The 26009-nt window shown below is 46.2% G+C and overlaps 1 protein-coding gene across 3 annotated transcripts in view; it reads left to right on the top strand.

Moving 5' to 3' along the window:
- Positions 1-26009, top strand: part of TULP4 (TUB like protein 4) — an 807065-nt gene that overhangs the window by 731844 nt on the left and 49212 nt on the right. For all 3 annotated transcript variants that reach the window (XM_063917647.1, XM_063917648.1, XM_063917649.1), the window contains 3 exons: positions 7643-7867; positions 9086-9320; positions 20230-20374. In XM_063917647.1, coding sequence (XP_063773717.1) covers positions 7643-7867; positions 9086-9320; positions 20230-20374 — 605 coding nt within the window. The remainder of the gene's footprint in view (positions 1-7642; positions 7868-9085; positions 9321-20229; positions 20375-26009) is intronic.

The raw sequence follows: 26009 nt of genomic DNA, 5'->3' as shown, positions 1-26009 counted from the left end.
GTCTGTTCTCGGACCGCTATTGTTCAACATTTTCATTAGCGATCTAGCAGAAGGTCTAGAGAACTTGGTGTCAATTTTTGCAGACGATACCAAACTATGTAAGGTTATAAAGTCGGAGGGAGACGCTGAGTCTCTCCAGAATGATTTATTTAAACTGGAATCATGAGCAGCAAAATGGAGAATGAGGTTTAATACAGACAAGTGTAAGGTAATGCACTTTGGTAGCAAGAACAAAAATAACACCCACGTACTTAATGGGGTGTTTTTAGGGGACTCCATACTGGAAAAAGATTTAGGTGTTTATATAGATAACAAACTTAGCAGCAGCACTCAATGTAGGATAGCGTCAAAAAAGGCAAACAAGGTACTAGCTTGCCTAAAGAGAAGTATTGATGCAAGGGATGAGTGTGTTATACTCCCATCATATTGTTATGCACACCAGTGCCAGCAGGAATGTACTGGTGTCTGAACGGAGAGGGATGCAAAACAAATGAACTCACAGACAGACTGGGGAATATGACATTACATACATAGAAGGTGATATGGTAACAAAATAAACACAAAGTGAACAGAGAAGCCCAAAGGCTAAGAAACTGGGTGTCTCCCTAGTATTAGGAATGCTCAGATGGAAAGAAGCGAGATGTTGTGATTTAATACGTAGAGAACCCGAAATGCTGTTGCTAAGGGCAACAGCAAAACCCTAAAGGGTTACCAACGGGTGTGGCAGTAAACTCCTTGGTCAGAGATGGAATAATAGACACAAGGAGAGTCTCCACAATCCTAGTCCTCACTTGCAGTGCACTGGTTCAGCTTACTGCCACTAAACTGACACCTGAACACCTTGCACAGTGAGAGGATTTTGGCAGGCAAGTCTGAGAATACAGCCGCAAACCTGCTAGGTTCACAGAGTAGCAAAAGAACCCCAGCAGGTTAAACGACTGACTCCAGTCTTACTGCTAGGTCTGGATTGGCAGAGTGTAATACCAAAACCCAAGGCCTATTTGCAGTAAGCAACAAACAAATACAAAGTTTACACAGTACTAGCTAGCTTTCAGGAACTGACTAACCAACAAAGATTCAGCAGCATCTGCCTAACCTGAGAAGAGGGTTTATATAGCAGGTGCTGTCCACGCCCCACTCAGACCTCACAGACTGTGAGCACAAAAACCAGCACCGGATCCCCTGCCGTGCACAGAGCCTGTAACCACTGCACAGCAAAAGACCCTAACCGGAGTATCAGCTACGTTCAGGTTACTCCGCTAGCACTTGTCTCCCGGTTGCCATGACGACGTGGCAGCACAGAGCAGGAGACCCTAACAGTACCCCCCCTCTGACGAGGGGTCAAAGAACCCCTACCACCGGGTTTATCTGGGAACTGCGAGAAGAAAGAGCGTAACAGTCTGGGGGCATGAAGATCACAACTGCGCACCCACGACCGCTCCTCCGGGCCATACCCCTTCCAGTGCACCAAAAATGACAGCCGACCCCGAACCATCTTGGAGTCAAGAATCCTTTCAACAACAAACTCCCTCTGGCCACGTATCAGAAGAGGGGAAGGTCTTCCACTGGAAGAAGGATTACAAATCGCCCGTTTTAAAAGGGAACAATGAAATGTTTTATTGATACCCAAAGAACGGGGTAGATCTAACTGAAATGCCACCGGATTGATAACCCTCGTGATCTTATAAGGACCGATGAACCGGGGGCCTAACTTATGAGATGGCTGTCTCAACTTCAAATTCTTGGTAGACAACCAGACGAAGTCTCCTAATTTGAAGCTGCAGGGTCTTTTCCGCTTATCAAAAACCCTTTTGGTCACTAATGACACAGACACAAGGGCTTTCTTCACTTTCCTCCAAATACCTCTAAGGACCGAAACCACAGAGGAACCACCAGGCGTGGAGTCCTGGGGGTCAAAAGAATTGGCCTTAGGATGATGCCCATACACACAAAGGAAGGGAGAGATCCCTGTAGCAGAGTGAGCTATAGGCAAACTCCGCCATGGACAGATGAGCAACCCAGTCAGTCTGACACTTGGAGACATAACACCTGAGGAACTGCTCCAAGGACTGGTTCACCCTTTCAGTCTGCCCATTAGACTGCGGATGGTAGCCTGACGACAAGCTGACAGAAATCTGGAGATCGGAACAAAATGCCCTCCAGAATTTGGCCACAAACTGGGATCCGCGGTCAGAGACCACATCAAGTGGCAACCCGTGGAGGCGCACAACATGCAGCATAAATAATTCAGACAGGCGCCTGGCCGATGGCAGCCCAACCAATGGAACGAAGTGCGCCATCTTCGAAAACATGTCAACGACAACCCAGATGGCTGTCATCCCCGAGGATTTGGGCAAGTCCACCACAAAATCCATTGAAATGTGGGTCCATGGCTTAGATGGAATAGAGAGTGGATGTAATGGGCCAACAGGAACCCCTCTAGGAGTCTTATTTCGGGCACAGATGTCACATGCCCGAACCCACTGATCCACATCCCTAGCCACCGAGGGCCACCACACCGCCCTAGATAGCAACTCCCGAGTTCTGGCAATACCCGGGTGACCTGCCGACTTCTTGGCATGGAATTCCAGGAACACTCGCTGTCTTAACCTAGGAGGCACAAACAAAAGACCTACTGGAAGGTCTGGAGGAGCCTGCTCCTGTGCTCTAAGGACTAATGACAAGAGGTCCTGGGTAATGCCCACTTTAATACATGATGGGGACACAATGGGCAATGGCTCCTCGGTGGTCTCCTGGATTGGAGCAAAACTCCGCGAGAGCGCATCAGCCTTGATGTTTTTTGACCCAGGGCGATATGTTATCAAAAAATTAAAGCGAGCAAAAAACAAAGCCCATCGTGCCTGCCTGGCATTGAGGCGCTTCGCTGACTCTAAATATGCCAAATTCTTATGGTTGGTGAGAATTGAGACCACAAACTTAGCCCCCTCAAGCCAGTGTCTCCACTCCTCGAGTGCATCCTTAATAGCCAACAATTCCCGGTTACCCACGTCATAATTCATCTCGGCAGGCGAAAATTTAGGGGAAAAGTAAGCACAGGGATGAAGGCGATTATCAGACACCCCCATCTAAGAGAGCACTGCCCCAATACCCATCTCAGAGGCATCCACCTCCACCACAAAAGGACGCTCCGGATCTGGGTGTCGCAGCACCTTGGCCGAGACAAATGCCCTTTTGAGACGGGCAAAAGCCGCTTTGGCCTCACAAGACCAGTGAGCAACATCCGCCCCTTTCTTAGTGAGTGCCACCAAGGGCGCCACTATAGACGAAAATCCAGCGATAAATCGTCTATAAAAATTTGCACAGCCCAGAAAACGCTGAAGCGCCTTCAAACTAGTGGGCTGCACCCAATCCAGGACTGCCTGTACCTTGGAACCCTCCATTTGGAAACCTTCTGGGGAGATAATATATCCTAGAAATGCGATTTGCTGAACTTCAAATTCGCATTTCTCCAGCTTCGCCCCAAGCCGGTGGTCTCTGAGTTTCTGGAGGACTAAGCGTACATGCTTCCGATGTTCCTCCAGGGAATGGGAGAAGATTAGGATGTCATCTAAGTATACAACTAAGAATCTATCCAAATATTCCCTGAGCACATCGTTCATGAAGTCCTGGAAGACTGCCGGGGCATTACAGAGCCCAAAAGGCATCACCAAATATTCATAATGCCCTGAGTGGGTATTAAAGGCAGTCTTCCATTCATCCCCCTCTCTTATTCGGATTAGATTGTACGCACCGCATAGGTCAATCTTAGAAAAAATGGTGGCAGTACGAAGCTGGTCAAACAAGACCGAAATGAGAGGCAGTGGGTATGAGTTTTTAATCGTGATACGGTTCAATTCCCTGAAGTCGATGCAGGGTTGCAACGAACCGTCCTTTTTACCCACGAAGAAGAACCCCGACCCAACTGGAGACTGTGAAGGTCTGATAAATCCCTTAGCCAAGTTTTCCTGAATGTACTCTGCCATAGCCTGAGTCTCAGGACGTGACAGGGAGTACAACCTGCTCTTGGGAAGCTTAGCATTCGGCAACAAATCAATGGCACAGTCATAGGGGCGATGGGGAGGTAGTACCTCTGCAACTCTTTTGGAGAACACGTCCGCAAAATCTGCATAACATCCTGGCAATCCTGGCAAATTTAGCTGCGAAAGCCTGACTGGAAGGCTCAAGCAACTCCTGAAACAATCAGTACCCCAACTAAGAATCTCCCCAGAGACCCAGTCAAATTGAGGATTGTGGGCCCTTAACCAGGGTAACCCCAACACCAATGGGGCAAAAGTACAGACAGTCACATAAAAGGACAATTTTTCAGAGTGTGTGGCTCCAATAAACAAAGAAATCTGGCTAGTGCAAGAGGTAATTTTACCCTGGGATAATGGTTCCCCGTTTAACCCACAAATCTCAATCTCCGATGCCAAGGGTACTAAGGGAACAGAGTGTTTCAGGGCGAATTGGCGGTCCATAAAAACCCCGTCGGCCCCACTGTCCACAAAGGCCTCAGTCTTGACAGTTTGACCGAGGATCTTCAAGGTCACCGGAATGATAAAAGTCTTCTTGGGAAATTCTGACTTCTGGCCTGACAGGATATTTCCCATCACCCTCAGGCCCTGAAGTTTTCCGGCTTTTCTGGGCATGATACTACCACATGACCTTTATTCCCACAGTACAAACATAACCCCTGCTGTCTCCTCCGCGTCTTCTCACGCGAGGAGAGGCGGGTAGCCCCAATCTGCATAGGCTCCTCGGAAAATTCCTCAGAGTCTGAGGTTCCCTTGGGAAAGAAGGAAACCTCATCTCCCTTTCAAGCCTGCGCTCTCTCAGCCGTCTATCTACCCGAATGGATAACTGCATGAGCTGATCCAAGCTATCAGGCAAGGGATATTGTACCAGTTGGTCTTTTAACTGGTTAGAAAGACCTCTTCGGTACTGGTGTCTCAGGGCTGGGTCATTCCACTGGGTATCATGGGCCAACCTCCGAAACTCCGTACAATAAACCTCAACTGGCCTTCGCCCTTGCTTAAGGATCGAAATCTGAGCCTCGGCTGAGGCCGTCTTGTCAGGGTCATCATACAACATGCCCAGTGCCGTAAAAAAAGCATCAACACTTTTAAGCGACGGACAGTCAGGCTGCAACCCATATGCCCAGACCTGTGGGTCTCCTTGTAGCAAGGAAATCACTATGCCCACCCGCTGAATCTCCGACCCAGAAGACTGAGGCCTAAGCTGGAAATATAGCTTGCAGCTCTCCTTGAAACAAAAGAACTGCGAGCGATCTCCAGTAAAACGATCCGGGAGATTTACTTTCGGCTCCTTAACCCCTGAAGGCACTCCTGCTGCGGGAGCTCCGCCAGCGGCCTGCGAGGTGTGCATTTTAATGGACAAATCATTAAATTGTCGAGTCAGGACCTGCACCTGATCGACCACCTGTTGCAAAGTATTTTGAGGGGTATGCTCCATATTCCCACAAAATTTCAACAGGAGTATTAGGCTGCTGAATATGTTATGCACACCAGTGCCAGCAGGAATGTACTGGTGTCTGAATGGAGAGGGATGCAAAACAAATGAACTCACAGACAGACTGGGGAATATGACATTACATACATAGAAGGTGATAGGGTAACAAAATAAACACAAAGTGAACAGAGAAGCCCAAAGGCTAAGAAACTGGGTGTCTCCCTAGTATTAGGAATGCTCAGATGGAAAGAAGCGAGATGTTGTGATTTAATACGTAGAGAACCCGAAATGCTGTTGCTAAGGGCAACAGCAAAACCCTAAAGGGTTACCAACGGGTGTGGCAGTAAACTCCTTGGTCAGAGATGGAATAATAGACACAAGGAGAGTCTCCACAATCCTAGTCCTCACTTGCAGTGCACTGGTTCAGCTTACTGCCACTAAACTGACACCTGAACACCTTGCACAGTGAGAAAGGATTTTGGCAGGCAAGTCTGAGAATACAGCCGCAAACCTGTTAGGTTCACAGAGTAGCAAAAGAACCCCAGCAGGTTAAACGACTGACTCCAGTCTTACTGCTAGGTCTGGATTGGCAGAGTGTAATACCAAAACCCAAGGCCTATTTGCAGTAAGCAACAAACAAATACAAAGTTTACACAGTACTAGCTAGCTTTCAGGGGGTTCACTACGGCTGGCCGGCGGTCGGGCTCCCGGCGACCAGCATACCGGCGCCGGGAGCCCGACCGCCGGCTTACCGACAGTGTGGCGAGCGCAAATGAGCCCCTTGCGGGCTCGCTGCGCTCGCCACGCTACGGGCACGGTGGCGCGCTACGCGCGCCACACTATTTTATTCTCCCTCTATGGGGGTCGTGGACCCCCACGAGGGAAAATAAGTGTCGGTATGCCGGCGGTCGGGCTCCCGGCGCCGGTATACTGAGCGCCGGGAGCCCGACCGCCGGCATACAGAAGACCACCCCTTTCAGGAACTGACTAACCAACAAAGATTCAGCAGCATCTGCCTAACCTGAGAAGAGGGTTTATATAGCAGGTGCTGTCCACGCCCCACTCAGACCTCACAGACTGTGAGCACAAAAACCAGCACCGGATCCCCTGCCGTGCACAGAGCCTGTAACCACTGCACAGCAAAAGACCCGAACCGGAGTATCAGCTACGCTCAGGTTACTCCGCTAGCACTTGTCTCCCGGTTGCCATGACGACGTGGCAGCACAGAGCAGGAGACCCTAACACATATAAAGCCCTAGTGAGGCCCCATCTAGAATACTGCGCACAATTTTGGGCACGCTACTACAAAAAGGATATCCTGGAACTAGAAAAGGTTCAGAGGCGGGCGACCAAACTAATTAAGGGGATGGAGACGTTGGAATACCAGGGAAGACTTTCAAGGCTTGACATGTTCACACTAGAAAAGAGGAGATTAAGAGGGGACATGATCAACAGTTATAAATATTTAAGGGGACAATACACAGCTTTCGGGGATCTGTTTTTGTTAAGACCAGCACAGAAAACACGCGGACACCCACTTAGGTTAGAGGAGGGGAGATTCCGCACACAGAGGCAGAAAGTTTTTTTTCACAGTAAGGACAATACGAGTTTGGAATTCCCAGCCTAAGAAAGCAGTAATGGCAGACTCGGTCAATACTTCTATGAATGGCTTAGATAATTTCTTAAGGGATAAGGATATACAGGGTTATGGAGGATAGATCACGTACCATAGTTATAATAAAACTGAGGAAATACAACACAATGGCCGACTTCATCAACAGATAAAATTACTCCTGAAAATAATACAGAGTAGTAGAACTCAAATAGGTTGAACTCGACGGACGGATTGTCTTTTTTCCAACCTCACAAACTATGTAACTATCTAACTATGTAATGTAAATAGAAGATGGCAGACAAAAAAAGTGCTGGGCATGTTCTTTTTTAAAGACAAAAATAAGTAAAATAGTTGAACTATTCAGGAATAAGCAGAATGTATAAGGCAAAATAATTGATTATGATTGGTAAAAACTAAATATAAACAATTCAACAGTTACTTTTACTCTGCAGGGGATACTATTACATCCAAATGTATTATGTATTTTGGTCTTGTACAGCTCAGTATCCATTTGTTACTTAACAGACTAACTTGTGTGTAACTTGGTTTATCCTGCAGCGTCCAATCACTTCCATTTGCTGGGGCCACAGAGATTCACGCCTCTTCCTGGCTTCAGGTCCTGCTCTCTATGTTGTCCGTGTGGAACACAGAGTTGCGAGTTTGCAGCTTCTCTGTCAGCAAGCAATTGCTAGCTCCCTCCATGATGACAAGGACATAAGCAAACTGATCCTGCCTCCCCGGCTCTGCTCTTACCTCACCACAGCCTTTATACCTACCATTAAGGTAACCATTAACACTTACCTCTTGTATAATAAGTGACCATAGTATTGTATTTGCATCAACAAATTAATTAAATTGTTATTGAATTTATTTTGCTAGTGTCATGAGCTATTAATCACGGGGTTGTTGTGGGTTTTTTTTTCTCGATTATTGTATTTTTTTTTAATTTAGGATTAAATGTTAACATTTTAAAGGATGGAATTTAAATAATAGGTAATATAAGAGTCAGAAAGGTAACAATCTAAGACGTGTCTGCAGCCATGGATGTATAGAGCTTTCAGGCACACACACTGCAGCTTAGCACCCAGAAACTCGGCTGCTCAGAAAGTCTTGTAATATATTAATAAACACAGAACTAATGTGCCGTTAATCATACACTTATGGTAAAAATGGTTGTACTATGGTATGCCGGCGGCCAGCATACTGGCGCCGGAATCCAGACCGCCGGCATACCAAAAGCTGGGCGAGCGCAAATGAGCCCCTAGCGGGCTCGCTGCGCTCGCCACGCAGCAGACACGGTGGCGCACTGCTCGCGCTATGCTATCTATTTTCCCCCCAGGGGGGTCGTGGACCCCCGAGAGGGAGAAAAGGTATCGGTATCCTGGGTGTTCGGATTCCGGCGCCGGGATCCCAATAGCCGACAAACTGAAGACCACCCGTAAACGTAGCTGATGTGTATAAGGAATACTTATGTTTTACCGGTGGCCAGGACCCTGGCTGTCATGATACTGACAGCGGGATCCCAGTCACCAGTATGCCGGCGAGCTCTAGAAAGCCCCTTGCGGGCTTGCTACGCAGCGAGCATGGTGGCTCGCTGTGCTCACCACAGGTTCTATTCTCCCTCTTTGGGTCTCGTGGACATCCACAAAAGGAGAAAAGCCTGTGTCGCCGGTATTCCGCAAGCGAGATTTCTCCACCTGTCGGGATTTTGGCGTCTGCTTTGTCACCGCCGGTCTCGTGAATGCCTCCCGTATATACAAATGGTGTTATGATAAAGTGCAGTGATGGTGAATGTATGTGGTGTTTTGTTTTGGTCTGAACCAATATTTAGCCCTAGATATAGAAAATTACCTCCACAGAGCACTTTATAAAGCTGGACAAGATACTGTATGATGAAAGACTATTTCATTGTGGAATAGGCAGGACAATATTAATTTGCATTGTGTGTTTTACTACAAAGCATTATTAAGTGACGTGTATAATGGTTTATGTCCCATCTAGCCTCCTATACCTGACCCCAATAACATGCGAGATTTTGTCAGTTACCCGACATCAGGAAATGAGAGGTTGCACTGCACTATGAAGAGGACAGAGGATGACCCAGAGGTTGGGGGTCCATGCTACACTCTTTACTTGGAGTACTTGGGAGGTCTAGTGCCTGTTCTCAAAGGGCGTAGAATTAGCAAGTTGCGTCCTGAGTTTGTTATTATGGACCCCAAGACAGACGGAAAAACAGGTATTTATTTTGTTTTATTTCTTAGTACGTGTTACATTAATTATTACACACACATACTCTCATTGGGCACACTTTTAATAGCACTCTGCCCCCAAAACAACTTTAGTTATTTGTGCCATATATTTAACAAAGTGCTGTAAATATTCAGTTTGGTCCATGGTGATATGATAGCATTACAAAGTTACTGCAGATCTGTCGGTTGCACATTCATGCTGCAAATCTCCTGCTCCACCACATTCCAGCTGAGTTCTATTTGGTTGAAATCTGGTAACAGTAGAGGTCATTGTAGTACCGTATACTGGCGTGTTAATATGGCGTGTTATCCTGATGGAAATATACATTGGAAGATGGTTATATTGTAGCTGTATGATTAGCTACAATGCTCAGGTAGACCGTTTCTTTAACCACTTACTGTAACTGACTATTTTTTTCCCCTTAAAAATCACTTAAAAATTGTAATTTTTTATATGAGTGAGATAGGTGAAGAACATGAATTTAACCATATCCAAAATGATTTTAGTTAAAAAAAAAAAAAAGAAAAGAAAAGAAAAAGAAATAATAGTTATGTTAGACTTACCGTTGATAACTCTAAGTCCACAGTATCCACAGGATAAACATTGGGATATGAGGTAGCGACAGCGGATTGGCCTTAACTATCAAAGCTTTCGGACTCCCAGAATGGGCCAGTCTCCTATAACCCCGCCTCTTGGCTCAGGCAATTCAGTTATTTTCCAAAGCTCAAGGCTGAATGGGCTGGTTGAAGTTCTGCCCACCATAACGTGCAGCTTACCTCCTTCATTGCTTTTTGGCTGCGAGTTCCTCCTTGGAATGATTGAGGTACGCTACTGCTGTTGCAATGTCTGAGCGAATTTGAACTGGTTTCTCCTGAAGAATGTCCTTTGCCTGAATGAGTGCCATATAAATGGCCCGAAGTTCCAACATATTTATTGGCAGGCAACGTTCTTCCTTGGTCCACTGTCCTTGGAAGTAACTTATTCCTGACACTGCTTCCCAAACCTGAAGACTGGCATCCATTGTCAGAATTTCCCAATCTGATATCCAAAAGGGTCTCCCTTTGTCCAGATGGGATGTCTGTAGCCACCAGGCTAATGACCTCCTTACTTCCATAGGAAGTACCATAGTCTGCGTTTTTATTGTCTGACGAAAACCATTCCATTTGGAAAGGATCAGATGTTGCAGAGGCCTCGAGTGGAACGGAGCATACTTTACCATGTCAAATGTCGACACCATCAATCCCATCACGCATTGCTGCGTGACTGGATACCCTCTGACTGTGTAGAATCTCGTGAATACTTGATTGAATTTTGGATATTTTGTTCAGAGATAAAATTACTCTCTGAAGACCCAAATCCAACACATCCCCCAACTGAGTCATCAGTTATGATGGAATCAGGGACGACTTTTCCCAATTTATGAGCCAACCGTGTCTCTGCAAACAAGCTATTGTCTGTTGCAGATGACACTGAAGCAATTCCTGAGACTGTGCAAGGATTAATAAGTCGTCGAGGTATACAAAGTCCTTATGCCCTGCTGACGGAGATAAGCTGCCATTACCACAATAATTTTGGTGTATACTCTGGGAGCTGTGGCCAGTCCAAATGGTAAGGCCTGAAAATGTTGCTGGAGGATACCAAACCTGAGATAGCGCTGATGGGACAGTGCTATAGTAACATGAAGGTAAGCATCCTGGATATCCAAGGATACCATGAAATCCTCCGGCTCCATGGCCAAAATAATGGAATGTAAAGTCTCCATATGAAACTGAGGCACCCAAATGTACTTGTTCAGCACTTTGAGATTGAGTATGGGCTGGAATGACCCATTTGGCTTCTGGACTAGAAACAGGTTGGAATAAAAACCTTGTCCTCGTTGTGCAGGAGGATCTGGAATTATCACTCCTGACTGAAGCAACTTCTGAACTGCATCTTGCAAAGCCCTGACTTTCGTTTCCACTGAAGATGGGCTGGTACAAAAAAATCTTTGAGGAGGGTATTTCTTGAAAGCAAACATATAACTGTGAAATACTGCTTCTTGCACCCAGGCATCTGTGGTAGACTGCTGCCAGATATGTGCAAAATGAAGATGTCGGCCTCCAACCCTGGGGTCTCCCAGGTGAAGGTCCGCACCATCAGTCTTATGGCTTACCTTCTGACTTGGAAGCCGACCCTCTGGTAGCCCAATGCTTTAGTCTTACCAGATTTGTCAGATTGAGACTGTTTGCCATAACCCTTTCCTTTTGCTTTTCCTACAGTCCGAAAGGGCCGAATAAGCTGGAAATCTAGGCTTGGATTTGTGTGTGGAAAGAAATTTCACTTTCTTGGAGTCCTTCTTCTGACTTCAAAATACGGTTTAATTCTTTACCAAAAAGAATATCTCCAGTAAAAGGCAAAGACTTCAGAACCTTCTTGGATTCTGAGTCAGCTTTCAATGAACGTAGCCAAACCGGTCTGCGAGCTGCTACTGCTAAGGCTGATGCCTGAGAGGCAATTGTACCCATATCCAAGGCTGCTTCTTCCATACAAATAGCCTCCTGTTTGATATGTGCAGTATGGGATTTTTACTCTCTAGATTCTCATGGAAGATCATCCTCCAATACATCAGCCCAGGCGGCAACTGCTTTTGCCATCCATGCTGAAGCCACGGCTGGTCTTACAATTGCCCCAGACAAGAAGAAAATGGTTTTTAGAAAACTATCTATTTTCCTATCCGTGTCATAATTTAATGACGTTGAAGGCAGAGGTAATGTAGATTTTCGCACCAATCAAATGACATGTGTATCTACTTTAGGAGCCACCTCAATTTTTAAACAGTCCCCAGCCAGAAGAAGATAATGGGAATTCCATTTCTTTGGAATTCTAAACTTCTTACTGGGTGTTACCCAAGCTTCTTGCATAATTTCCGTCAGCTGTTCTGACCCAGGAAATTCAGTCCTAACTGTTTTTGGAACGTTTAAACAAAGGTGCCTTAGATTTTAACAAAGGCTCTGCTGCTTCCTCAACTGAGCTAAGACCTTCATTCTCATCTCTGTATACAGACCCAGTGCAATGAGTCCTCATCCTTCGACGAGTCCCCATCTGAAACGCCTAGACTGTGAAGATGTTGTTTCATGTCTACGTGATTTACTTTCCATCGGCCTTTTCGACTGTTTTTGTTGAAAGGCTGCAGATTCCTGGATGTGATAAATCCCAGGTGTAGAGTAACCTATCCCTGGTACAGGAGCTGGCATTATCCACTCAGCTATACTGGATAATGTCTGTGCAAACGTAGCCCATGGGGTTTCCATTTGAACCTGTGCCTGCCTTGGATTATTCTGGAGGCTTAGGTGAAAACTAAAACAGTTTGCACATAATCCATTTTGAACCAGATCCTGAGAGGTTAACCCAGCTTTGCAATACATGAAATGAGTGTTGCTGCTGTTGTGGAGAGTGTATCCTCACTCTTTCCTCTCTTAGACATGATAAATCACACACCTGTACAGTGTTAACTACACAATTTGTGACTGAAATCACTTTAAAACTTGTTAAAGTGACATACAAACCGATCCCTCCCTGCTTTGCACCAGCATTGAGGATTGGAATACATAGATACTGTACTGACAAAAAATAGTAACGTCAGCAATCACACTAGCAATCAGTCACAGGTTATACATTAGTATAATAAGCAGTATGAGCACATATTCAACTACAGATACATTTCAAGTATGTAGGAGAAACATATTAGTGCATTACCTTATATAGGAATTTAAACGTATTCAGTCGCACAGCGAAATAAAGAGCAGCAATAGTTTACAGACTCGTATGCATCAGGCACTTATCCAACTATTCATACTCAATGGTAGATAGAGACTTATTGCTGTATCACCTGGCTCAGGAGAGTGGGATACAGGGAGACTTCACCCCGCTTCCTGGATCGATCAAAACGTTAGTGAACGCTGAGTGGATCCAGACGCTATTAGTGTACACAACTGCCCCATGAACCTACAGTGAACACAGACGCCCAAGTGAACACCGACGCACCAGTCATTCAGCCGCCTATGCTGTGACTGGGTCCTTTTAGATACACAGCGTCTCAGACGGAAGCGGGAAATCAGTTCATGGCAGGAAACTCAGAGGAAACTGGCCATGAACCGGGGGGAGGGGCGACCAGGGGAGCATCTTACTCCCCACTTCTGACATCAACCCCAGGGATCGCGGCCTCATACTACCCCTGGAGCCTATGATCCCATAGGCCTAGCGCTGGTGCACCCGAGGTGGCAGCTGCGTCAGCAACTGTTCGGTAGTCTCCATCCTGAAACAGTGCGGCTGTGTCTCGCGTTTCCCCTACTAAGTGGAACCGGTGCCTTACCTTCTCCCCGTGCTAGTACATCCTACACAGACGCCCGCTGAAACAGCACTGTACTCGTGGGTAAGCGTTGTCACAGCCTGGCGGGGAGTTGTTGGAGCGAATCTTTCTAAAGTACGTATAAGACGCTTTTTAGAAAGATTGCTCAAAAAAAGAGAAAGACTATAAAAATAGCATATGGCTGCTAAAACCCAGCAGCCCATTGACCATGGTCCAGCTCCTGCCGAACCAATCAAAAAACTGAATTGCCTGAGCCAGGAGGGGGGTATATAGGGGACTGGCCCATTGCGTTCTGGGAGGCCGAAAGCTTTGATCGTTGGTGCCAATCCGCTGTTGCTACCTCATATCCCAATGGTTATCCTGTATATAACCTGTAGACCCTGCAGGAGAAAAGTTCCCCCTGTCCCCGTCCCCCCTCAAACATCGGAACATCGATCGGGAACATAGTGACCCTCGTAACATCGCAACTTTCGTTTTTAGAGCCCGGATAGCTGCCAGGAATACAGTGGGGGGGGGGGGGTTCCTGGGGGCGATATATTACACTTACCAGTGGCTGCTATTGTCGGTGGGGGATCCTGTCATGCTGACCGATCAGCATTGATCGGCAGCACAGCAACACTGAGTGCTGGATGCTGGAAGGCAGAGGGACCTTCCGGTCCCTCTAACAGCAGCAGCGGAGGGAAGTTTCCCTTCCCTGCCGCTGCTAACACAGTTAATACGACTGGTCGCATCCTGTGCGACCAGGTCAGATAAACCACTTGCAGGCATGGTCGCATCTGATGTGACCATGCAAGGCAAGTGGTTAAAGGCCCTAATGTCCCAAAATTAATAATTGCCACAACCACCACCAACTAGAACCAGTGCTACAAGCATAGATAGACCCATGGTTTCATGTTGCATGAGACAAATTCTGACCCTATCCTACTCATGTTGCAGCAGAAATAGAGTCGTCAAGCCAGGCAAGGTTTTTCTAATCTTTAACTGTCCAGTTTTATTGAACCTGCTGTAGCCTCAGTGTATGTAGCAGTATCACCCATATTAACTGAATTGTTTAGTGTGTCTGGGCACTGTGCAGCAGGACATAACACATTCACATAAGTTATAGCTATGTTTTGGATAGAGTTTCCTTTTAAAACTAGATCCAGTGTGATTAATGAGCAGGAACCAGAGATGTTAAACATTAAAAAAAATATATCTACATTATTTGGCCCCCACAATTGTATCAAGTCTGTAATAGAATACATATATAACACTACCAGGGCTGACACACACTGTAAGATTTAATTTGTTGCAAGCAGCAAAATGTATCACCCACATGCAGGGCAAACCGCTACCAGGCTTAAGTGCAGACAAACTTTTTTTCCTAGTTAAATAATTTCATAAATAATGTCAACAATTAAGGGCCCTACAGACCTGTACGGCAGACGGGCGACCCGGCTGCGGGGGTGGGGGGTGAAGACTCTTCACTCCCCCCGTCACCCGGGGCCATAGCAATGTATGCTAATATGGACAATCTCGTCCATATTGGCCTGCATGCATAAGCGACGGGGCGCCAACAATGAACGAGCGCGGGGCCGCGCATCGTTCAACGTTGGTGCCTACACACTGCATGATATGAACGAGTTCTCATTCATTAATGAACGAGAACGTTCATATCGTGCAGTGTTATCTGCCAGTGTGTAGGAGCCCTTTAGAGTTAATGTTAGGAAAAGTTTGTTTTTTCATTAAATCCAATCACTTTAAATTACGACCAACGTCATCTTGCCTGGTTTAATTAGATTGCAAACTTTTAGACAACTGCTCCCTGTATTTCTGCTTACTTCATTTATTCTCTGTAGAAAGCTAGTGGTTGCAGGTCATATGTAAATGGACAACTTGAGAACGTAATCTCACACAGTTGCACAGTTACACCAATCAGCCACTGACAAGTGAAGTGAATAACACTGATTATCTCATTACAGTGGCACTTGTTAAGGGGTGGGCTACATTAGGCAGCAAGTCAACACTCTATTCTTGACGTTGATGTGTTGGATGCAGGAGAAATGGGCAAGCATAAAGTTCTGAGCAACTTTGACAAGGGCCAAACATTAAAATCCCCTGCCTAATATCATGCCATCGAAACAGCTCTAACTTGTTGAGGCATTGACTTCTCAAGACCTCTGAAAGTGTATCTGGCACCAAGATGTTAGCGGCAGGCCCTTGGCTTGGCTCGGACTTGTTTTTCCAGGACATCCCACAGATACTCGATCGAATTGAGATTTGGGGAATTTGGAGGCAAAGTCAACCAACACCTTAACCTCAGTCATATTCCTCAAATCATTTCTGAACATTTTTTTTCAGTCAGGGCACATTATCCTGTTTAAAAAAAAAAAGAGGCCACATCAGGGAATACTGTTGCCATGAAGGGATTGATTACTCGGTCTGCGACAGTGTTTAGGTAGGTGTTACTTGTCAAAATAACAACCACATGAGTGCTAGGAGGCAAGGTTTCTAAGAGAACATTGCCCAAAGCAATCAGAATGCCTCCGCCGGCTTGCCTTCTTCCCATAGTGTATCCTGGTGCCATCTCTTCTCCAGGTAAACAAAGGACATGGGGCCTAATTCAGACCCGATCGCTAGTACAATAGCGATCACAGCCTAAAGCCCATGCTGTGTGTGCGCACCCAGTGAGATGCGACAGCATCTCAGGGCTTCGATCGCATCTGCCTGATTGACAGGTAGAAGTGGTTGCTGCCGGGAGGGGGCATTACAACGCCGCTGGTGGGTCGCGATCCGGACAACAGAAGCGTATCCCGCCCGTTGTGGGGGCAGCCCGCGGCAGCTACCTGACATCACATGCAGCCACAGCGACCCGGAAAGCGGCGGGTAGCCACCTTCCAGCGCTTTTCGCACCCGTGCAAGGGAGGGGGGGTAGGGCCTGACATGCGGGGTGGATTAGCCCTTTGCTGAGCGTCCTCCTCTGTGTCAGTGAAGCTGATCGGAGATGTGCTAAATTTAGCACATCTACGATCAGGTCTGAATCACCCCCATGATGTAAAAGATAACATGAATTATCAGATCAGGCCACCTTCCTCCACTGCTCCATAGTCCAGTTCTAAAGCTCGTACTCATTGTAGGTGCTTTCGGCGGTGGGCAGGGATCAACATGAGCACTCTGTCCGGTCTTGTGACTATCCAGCCCCATACTATGCAAGCTGCGATTCACTGTGTGTTCTGACACTTTCCTATCATACAGAAAAAAAGAAAATGCAGATACACACACAATCTAATGTAGTGAACATTTGAGGCCCACCAACTGCGACCAAGGTAACCTCATTTGGCAGGTCCCTAACACGAAAGTTGAAGTCCAGGGCATGGGACCCTTCAAGTCAGCACAGGCCAACTGCCTTAAGGCACCACACTAGTGAGAAGTTAGTGTTAATAAGTATTACATATGTAAGAAGCAGAAGCTATTTGTTATTAGTGAGAAGTAATAATTAGAATGTTTAAAGGTGTTATATAGGTAGAAAAATAATTATGTGCTAAAAGTGCTAGATTAAGCATTACAGTGTGATGCCCCAAAGCATCTAGGCCACACCAACCCAGTGAGACTTGGGCGCCCATGACCCTATTGCCATTTCACCAGTTGTCCTTCCTTAGACCACTTTTGGTAGGTAGTAACCACTTCATACCGTAATGAAGTAATCAGTGTTATGTGTCATCAGTTCCAAGCATTGTCTTAAAGCCCAGTGTAATCCTATGTAGTGAGCCTAAAACTGCTGCCTCACCTAGATCCATCGTGGTTAGGATGAATAAACCACACCTTTTGTATTATCTCCATGGGCTCAGAAATTCATGCAAAGCTAAACCTTATTATGTCCATAGTTTCTGTACTGTATTACAGGTTGAGTATCCCTTATCCAAAATGCTTGGGACCAGCAGTATTTTGGATATCGGATTTTTCCGTATTTTGGAATAATTGCATACCATAATGAGATATCATGGTGATGGGACCTAAGTCTAAGCACAGAATACATTTATGTTTCATATACACCTTATACACACAGCCTGAAGGTCATTTTAGCCAATATTTTTAATAACTTTGTGCATTAAACAAAGTGTGTGTACATTCACACAATTCATTTATGTTTCATATACACCTTATACACACAGCCTGAAGGTCATTTAATACAATTTTTTTAATAACTTTGTGTATTAAACAAAGTTTGTTTACATTGTGCCATCAGAAAACAAAGATTTCACTATCTTACTCTCACTCAAAAAATTCCGTATTTCGGAATATTTGGATATGGGATACTCAACCTGTATATTCATACTATCTGTAATGCACCTTGAGTATTGTTTGAGAAAGAGCGCTATATAAATAAAATAATACTTATTCACAACACCTGTCAGTTGTTTCATGTTATTGTTGATAGGTGTGTGTGTGTATACCACTGGCGTTTCTATAATGGCTGCAGTGTGTGTGTGTGTGTTGCACATGGGCCCCTGAGTCCAGAGGGGGCCCCCACCGCACACGCTGCACCCATTTTTAAAATACTCACCCCTCCGGAGTCCAGCGACGACATTCGCAGCGTTGTTGAAACACTGTGAAAATGGCTCAGCGGCCATTTTCACGAAGTTCTGCGCATGCGCATTAGAGAAATCTTAGGGGAAATGGCCCCCGCCCATTTTCCAGGAGATCTGCGCATGCGCAGTATAGTCTGAGCCCTAGGGGGCCTGTACGGAGGAGGCTGAACAGGGGCCGCCTCCTCTCTTAAAGCGCCCCTGGTGTATACACACACACATCTATACATACATAGTTGTTGTTTTTTAAATATTTAATACATTTTTTTACTGTTTCATGTGCTTAACTTTATATACTTTCCACACTTTTTTCTTAGTAATTCTTTATGTATTATCACTGCACACAGATGTCAAGCTCGTTTTTGAAGTGTAGAATCTATTTGCTGTAAGCCTTTATGTAGAATTAGATTCAGTGCACAGTATCTTCCTCTTGTGTCTTTTCAACCTACAACACTCCAAATTTGGCACCCCTATACTATATGTGAATTTGTCATCCTAGTGCTAAATGTCAGGGACTCACAGCATGACCTTGGAATCTAATGTGATGTGGAAAGTGATAGGTGTATAACTGCCCTTATTAAGTATGCTGCATATAGCATACTGGGAATGATTAAATGATGGGGAGTTAAGGTGGGAAGTAAATACTGGTTATTGTTTATGGAAATGAATTGGAAAATACAGGATTAAGGTGAGATGCAAGGTAAATAAATAAAAATAAAAGTGAAGAGACCTATATCATCATCTTAATCAACCACAGTTAAGACATACATGAATTCAATATTCCAGGAAAATACAAATATAGCCATGGTGGCACACAGAATATAGACATGCCACATATTTTAATCAAATAAGCTGCTTGTGCATCCTATTCGCATTTAATGGAAAAAGTCACACAAAAAGACGCTCGTCGGCGCTACCACGTCATGCCATGGCATGGCGTGTCTAGGTGGGCTGTTTAATGTACAGGGAGGCTAGATGTAAGTGGACACATCTGTATAAAATAGATGTTGGAAGGGGTGGTGGCCATAGCAGGGGGAAAGTGGTAAACTCAGATTTATTTAGTTACTTACATAGCGCACACTTATTCCACAGTGCTTTACTCAGATTTAGGGTGGTCATTCCGAGTTGTTCGCTCGCTAGCAGTTTTTAGCTGCCGTGCAAACGCTATGCCGCCGCCCACTGGGAGTGTATTTTAGCTTAGCAGAAGTGCGAACGAAAGGATCGCAGAGCGGCTACAAATTATTTTTGTGTAGTTTCAGACCATTTGGTTCCGGATTTGACGTCACACACACGCCCAGCGTTCAGCCAGCCACGCCTGCGTTTCCCCTGCCACGCCTACGTTTTTATCTGGCACGCCTGCGTTTTTCCACACACTCCCTGAAAACGGTCAGTTACCACCCAGAAACGCCCACTTCATGTCAATCACTCTGCGGCAGCCAGTGCGACTGAAAAGCATTGCTAGATCCTGTGTAAATCTACATAGTTCGTTGTAATAGTACGTTGCACATGCGCATTGCACCGCGTACGCATGCGCATTGCGCATTGCGCCACGTACGCATGCGCAGAAGTGCCGTTTTTTAGCCTCATCGCTGCACAGCGAACGAATGCAGCTAGCGAACAACTCGGAATGACCCCCTAGGTATGTTAGGTTTGAGGAACTGTTGGGTCATTTAAGTGAGAGATTAAGGGGAACATTTGTCAAAGCTTGGAGAGAGATAAAGTAGAGAAAGTACCAACCAATCCGCTCCTGTCAGTATACAGTCTGTGTCTGAAAAATGACAGGAGCTGATTGGTTGGTACTTTATCTCTCTCTCTAAGCGTTGATACATATAACCCTAAAGGAGTTAGAATAATATATCTAATAATTACCAGGAAGATAGTAAACAATTCACTTTATGTTTTAGATTACGGAGAATAACCTATTACATATTCATTCTGTAGAATACAGCTATAAGTTTATCCTTTCATCTTTTATTTTCCAGATGAAATCTACGGCAATGGATTGATTTCCACAGTTATAGACAGCTGCAATTGCTCAGATTCCAGTGATATTGAATTGAGTGATGACTGGGCCGCTAAGAAATCTCCAAAGATTACAAGAGCTAGTAAATCTCCCAAATTACCTAGGTCTGTCTGAAGTAATTATTTCTGTTTGTTTGTTTGTTTGTTTGTTTGTTTGTTTGTAAATTACTTACAATAACAGTAGGCCTTGCTGTGGGAAGCACCTCACTGACAGTACATCTGAGAAGATGGTTAATCTTGCCAGGAGCTTTGCTGCTAGACTGGCAGTCCTAAAGGCCCCCATCCACTAGTCCGATTTGGGCACTTTTCTTCAGATTTCAATGCATCTGACCGCTCATCCAGTCCGATGTGCAGTCCTGTGTCGGATATGTCTGAACTACAGATCTTTGTAGCTGCCCAACTATTTATCTGAATCAGAAGAAATCAGGTGCACATCGGAGTATTTTTTTATTTTTTTTCTTCAAATGTATCTGATCAGATTCATCTGAAGCATCACTTGACTGGCATCTCCGTGGTCACTCCCACCCACCACAGGACGCGGCGGCGGCAGCAGCATCAGATCAATCACATGTAGCATATGTGCATCAGATATATCTGATGCGATCTTGCATATGATAGATCGCATCAGATTTATCTGAAGTGAATGTAGTAAAAATTAAAGCCAGGGCCTGATCCGATTCCCGGGTTGCTCCCGAGAGAGTACAAGAGAAATCTGATGGGATTTTCAGCTCAGACAAGTCTGAGTAGTGGATGGTCACCGTTTGAATGTTAAATAAATTTGGTTCAGTGTCTGTGAACGATCACGATGCGTGGTCCTGCTGGTCGTTGGTCAGAGCTTCTGATCTTTCCTGCTGCAGGGAAGATCTGAAGCTATCGTCAACGACAGCATGCTCCTGGATGTAGCCACTCCCAGATCTTAAGATATATCTTATGTGTATTGTACTATATCATTTGCCCAGGACTGCCGGAGAGCTGCTGTGGGAGTTCAAGGGAAATCGTTAATGAGAATGCATTGTTTACAGGTCGTCTAGTGTATGGGCACCTTTAGAGTGAGTCATCAATGCATCCACTTATAGACACTGATGCACATATGCTTTTTTTTAAAGTGGAACTAGGATTCAAAATATATATTGGAAAATTATATACGCAGATGTGTTCTCATACATCTTTGCTGCAGTCATGCCAAACCTCTTGACACTAGAAACCTCTTGACATTAGGGCACTTTAAGAATTTGATAGTGTGTGCTGGCTCCTCCCTCTATGCCCCTCCTACCAGACTCAGTTTAGAAAATGTGCCCGGAGGAGCCGGTCATGCTGATGGAAGCTCCTGAAGAGTTTTCTGCATTTATTTTATGTGTTTATTTTCAGGCAGGGCTGGTTGACACCAGCCTGCCTGCTTCGTGGGGCTTAGCAGGGGGGGGGGGGTACGGCCCAACCTCTTGAAGGGTTAATGGTTCCATTCCCCGCCGACAGGACACTGAGCTCCTGAGGGAACTATTTACAAGCCCCACCATGGCGAGTGTACGTTCCCGCAGCACGCCGCCACCCCTAACAGAGCCAGAAGAGTGGTGAGTACTGAGCCGGCGTCCTGGCTAGCGGGGCGCCGGCCATTATGGCGACAAGAGGGTACGGAGACGCACGGCTTCTATACGGGGTGGAATGCGTCTCCGGACACAGTACACAACTGCATCACCGTACACTGTACACAGTACCCACACTGGCACAACAGCCTTAAAACGGTTTTCTCCATTTTAAGTACCAGATTTCTCAGCCAGTATGAAAAAAGCGGGAAGACCGCGCGCCATTGAAGGGGCGAGGCTTCACTATGAGAGGATCTAGCAGCTCACCAGCGCCATTTTCCCTCTGCAGTGGACATAGACGCTGACAGGACAGGGACGCGCAGCTCCTCTGGTGTGACTCCAGATTATCTCAGCGGTACCAGGGGGGGAGCGACTGTTAGTGTACTAAGTCCCCTATCGGGGTACTTAGTCTGCTACCCGGCTAAGCTTGTCATTAACGGTAAGGGCGCAGTGGGGGCTGGCTCCTAACAACTCTGTGTCTCTCTGAAGGGCTCTTTGTGGGTTAATTGTGCTTAACCTTTCCTGTGTGTGTGCTGTCACATTTACATTGTCAGGCAAAGAGTGTGTTTCGTGTACCACAGTGTGTTCCTCTTCACCAGGGAGCTCACTACTGGGTACTCGGGGTTCACCGGCTAGCAGGGCTGAACCAGAATGGATTAATTCTCTTAAGGGAATGATCTCAACTCTTTCTACAAAATTGTCCCACAATGAGAAAGAGACACAATACTTAAACTGTGGATGAACAGAGACTCAGTCCTCAAGACAGCGTCTCAATCCCCTCCCATTTGTCAGCAAAAGCGATCTCTGGCCCAAATCCTGCAGTCTGATTCTAACACAGACAGGTCAGACATGGAGGAGTGGGAAGCGGACTCAGGGGGGGGGGGGGGGGGGTGCAGCTCTGTCACAGGCAATAGAGGCTCTTATAGAGACTATCAGAGAGGTTCTGCATATTCCTGATAAGGTGTAAGAGGAGTGTGAGGAATCTTATTTTAATGTACAAAAGAAGTCCTCAGTCACTTTTCCTGCGTCAAAGGAATTGAATACCCTGTTTGAAGAACCATGAGTTAATCCTGATAAGAAGTTTCAGATCCCTAAAAGGTTGCTCTCGGCTTTTGGTTTTCCTCTGGAGGATAGGAAAAAATGGGAAAATCCACCGATAGTGGACACATCAGTCTCTAGGCTGTCACGTAAAATTGTATTGTCTGTTCCTGGTGCAGCCTCCCTGAAAGACACGGCTGATCGTAAACTTGAGACTACACTCAAATTATTGTACACAGCTGCTGGGGTGGCCCAAAGACCCACTATTGCACATGCGTGGATCACAAAAGCCATTGCAAAATGGTCAGGTAACCTAATTGAGGGGTTTGATTCCTCATATAGGGGGGATGTTGTCTTACTCCTGCAGCATGTACAGGACTCTGCAAACTTTTTGGTGGAAGCCATAAAGGAAATTGGCGTGCTTAACGCATGCACCACCGTTATGGCAGAGTCGGCAAACAGTGGCTTGCGACTACGCCAGTGGACTGCTGACGCGGATTCCAGGAAAGGCGTGGAAGGCCTACCATTCACAGGAGAGGCCTTGTTCGGAGATGAATTAGACAAATGGATCTCCACAGCTACTGCGGGTAAGTCTCCGTATCTTCCTTCCACAGCACCCCCAACCAAGAAGACTTATTCAGCTTCTAAGTTACAGTCCTTTCTCAGACGGCCAAGATAAAGGGCAAATCCAGAGGTGCTTCTACGACCTCCAACACCGCAAGAGGTAAACCACGCAAACCAGCAACAGCAGGTTCTCGGGAACAGAGCTCAGGCTCTGCTTCCTCAAAGACTTCAGCATGACGGTGGACCGCAATGCCTGGAAGGCTGTCAGGTGGGAGCATGCCTACAGTTCTTCAGTCAAATCTGGTCAAATTCGTGCCAGGATCTCTGGGTCATAAATCTTATTTCCCAGGGCTACAGACTGGAGTTCCAAGAGCTCCCACCTTATAGATTCTTCAAATCAGGCTTGCCAGTTTCACAAGAGGCAAGTATAACTTTACTACATGCCATCCAAAAACTGGTACAGACTCTCGTCATTGTTCCAGTTCCACCTCATCAGCTAAACAAGGGGTACTATTCCAACTTGTTTGTAGTACCGAAACCGGACGGTTCGGTAAGACCAATTTTGACCCTCAAGTCGTTGAACCCATACTTGTGAGTGTTCAAATTCAAGATGGAGTCTCTGAGAGCGGTGATCTCAGGTCTGGAGGAGGGGGAATTCCTAGTGTCTCTGGATGTCAAGGATGCGTACCTTCACATTCCGATCTGGCCGCCTCATCAGGCTTATCTACGGTTTGCACTTCAGGACTGTCACTACCAGTTCCAGGCCCTGCCATTTGGCCTCTCCACGGCGCCGAGGGTGTTCACCAAGGTGATGGCAGAGATGATGCTTTTACTCTGCAAACAGGGAGTAAACATAATTCCGTACCTGGACAATCTCCTGATAAAAGCACCATCCAGGGAAAGGTTTCTGGACAGCATTGCTTTCTCAAACAAACTTCTCCTAGATCATGGGTGGATTCTGAGCCTTCCGAAATCTCACCTAGAGCCAACACTGAGGGTCCCATTCCTGGGAATGATACTGGATACGGAGTCGCAGAAGGTGTTCCTTCCATTGAAAAAGGCATTGGTAATCCAGTCGATGGTTCGTGATGTCCTGAAGCCAACCCGGATACCAGTGCATCTATGCATTCGCCTTCTGGGGAAAGTGGTGGCCTCTTACGAGGCTCTTCAGTACGGAATGTTTCACGAAAGACCCTTCTAGCTCGATCTGTTGGACAAATGGTCCGGATCGTATCTTCACATGCACCAGAGAATCCGTCTGTCGCCAAAAGCCAGGATCTCCCTTCTGTGCTGGCTACAGACTTCTCACCTCGTCGAGGGTCAGAGGTTCGGAATTCAGAACTGGATTCTGCTAACCACAGATGCAAGCCTCAGAGGTTGTGGAGCAGTCACTCAGGGGGTGCAGTTTCAAGGAAGATGGTCCAGTCAGGAAGTTGTCCTTCCAATCAACATTCTGGAACTCAGGGCCATATACAATGCTCTTCTGCAGGCCTCACATCTTCAAGATTGGGCCATTCAGGTCCAGTTGGACAATGTGACGGCAGTAACGTACATAAACCGACAGGGCGGAACGAAAAGCAGGGCAGCAATGTTAGAGGTGTCAAGAATTCTCCTCTGGGCAGAAAAACACGCTGTGGCGTTTTCAGCGGTCTTCATTCTGGGAGTAGACAACTGGGAAGCAGAATTCCTCAGCAGACATGACCTGCACCCGGGGGAGTGGGGCCTTCACCCAGAAGTGTTCAGGTGCTTGACAAGTCGATGGGGATATCCACAGATTGACATGATGGCCTCTCGTCTCAACAAGAAGCTCAGGTGGTATTGTTCCAGGTCGAGAAACCCACAGGCAGTGGCGGTAGACGCCCTGACGACTCCATGGGTCTATCAGATGATGTACGTGTTTCTGCCACTTCCTCTGATCCCAAGAATTCTAAAGAGAATAAAAAGGGAAAAGGTTCAAGCAATTTTAATTGCTCCGGATTGGCCAAGAAGGGCCTGATACACGGACCTTCTGGAGATGCTCCTCGAAAATCCGTGGCCTCTACCTCTTCGCGAGGATCTTCTGCAACAGGGCCTGTTCATCTATCGGGACTTACCGCGGCTACGTTTCATGGCATGGAAATTGAATGACTGATTCTAGCCAGGAGAGGGATCCCTAGCAAGGTTATCCCGACTGTTATCCAAGCCAGGAAGGGGGTAACGTCTAAGCATTACCATCGTATTTGGAAGAAATACGTCTCTTGGAGTGAGAGCAGAAAATTTTCTACGGTGGAATTCCATCTAGAACAGTTCCAGCTTTTTCTACAAGCAGGAGTGGATGTGGGCCTACGTCTGGGCTCCATAAAAATCCAGATTTCGGCCTTGTCCGTTTTCTTTCAGAAACAATTGGCTTCTCTCCCTGAGGTCCAGACGTTCTTAAAAGGTGTTCTGCGCATCCAACCTCCCTTTGTGCCCCCCACGGCACCTTGGGATCTCGATGTGGTGCTGCATTTCCTCCAATTGGACTGGTTTGAGCTGTTACAGGAGGTTGACGTAAAATATCTTACGTGGAAGACCGTTAC

Source organism: Pseudophryne corroboree, chromosome 4 (genome assembly GCF_028390025.1).
Source record: "Pseudophryne corroboree isolate aPseCor3 chromosome 4, aPseCor3.hap2, whole genome shotgun sequence".
Lineage (NCBI taxonomy): Eukaryota > Metazoa > Chordata > Amphibia > Anura > Myobatrachidae > Pseudophryne > Pseudophryne corroboree.
This window is presented reverse-complemented; position numbering and strand designations above follow the sequence as displayed.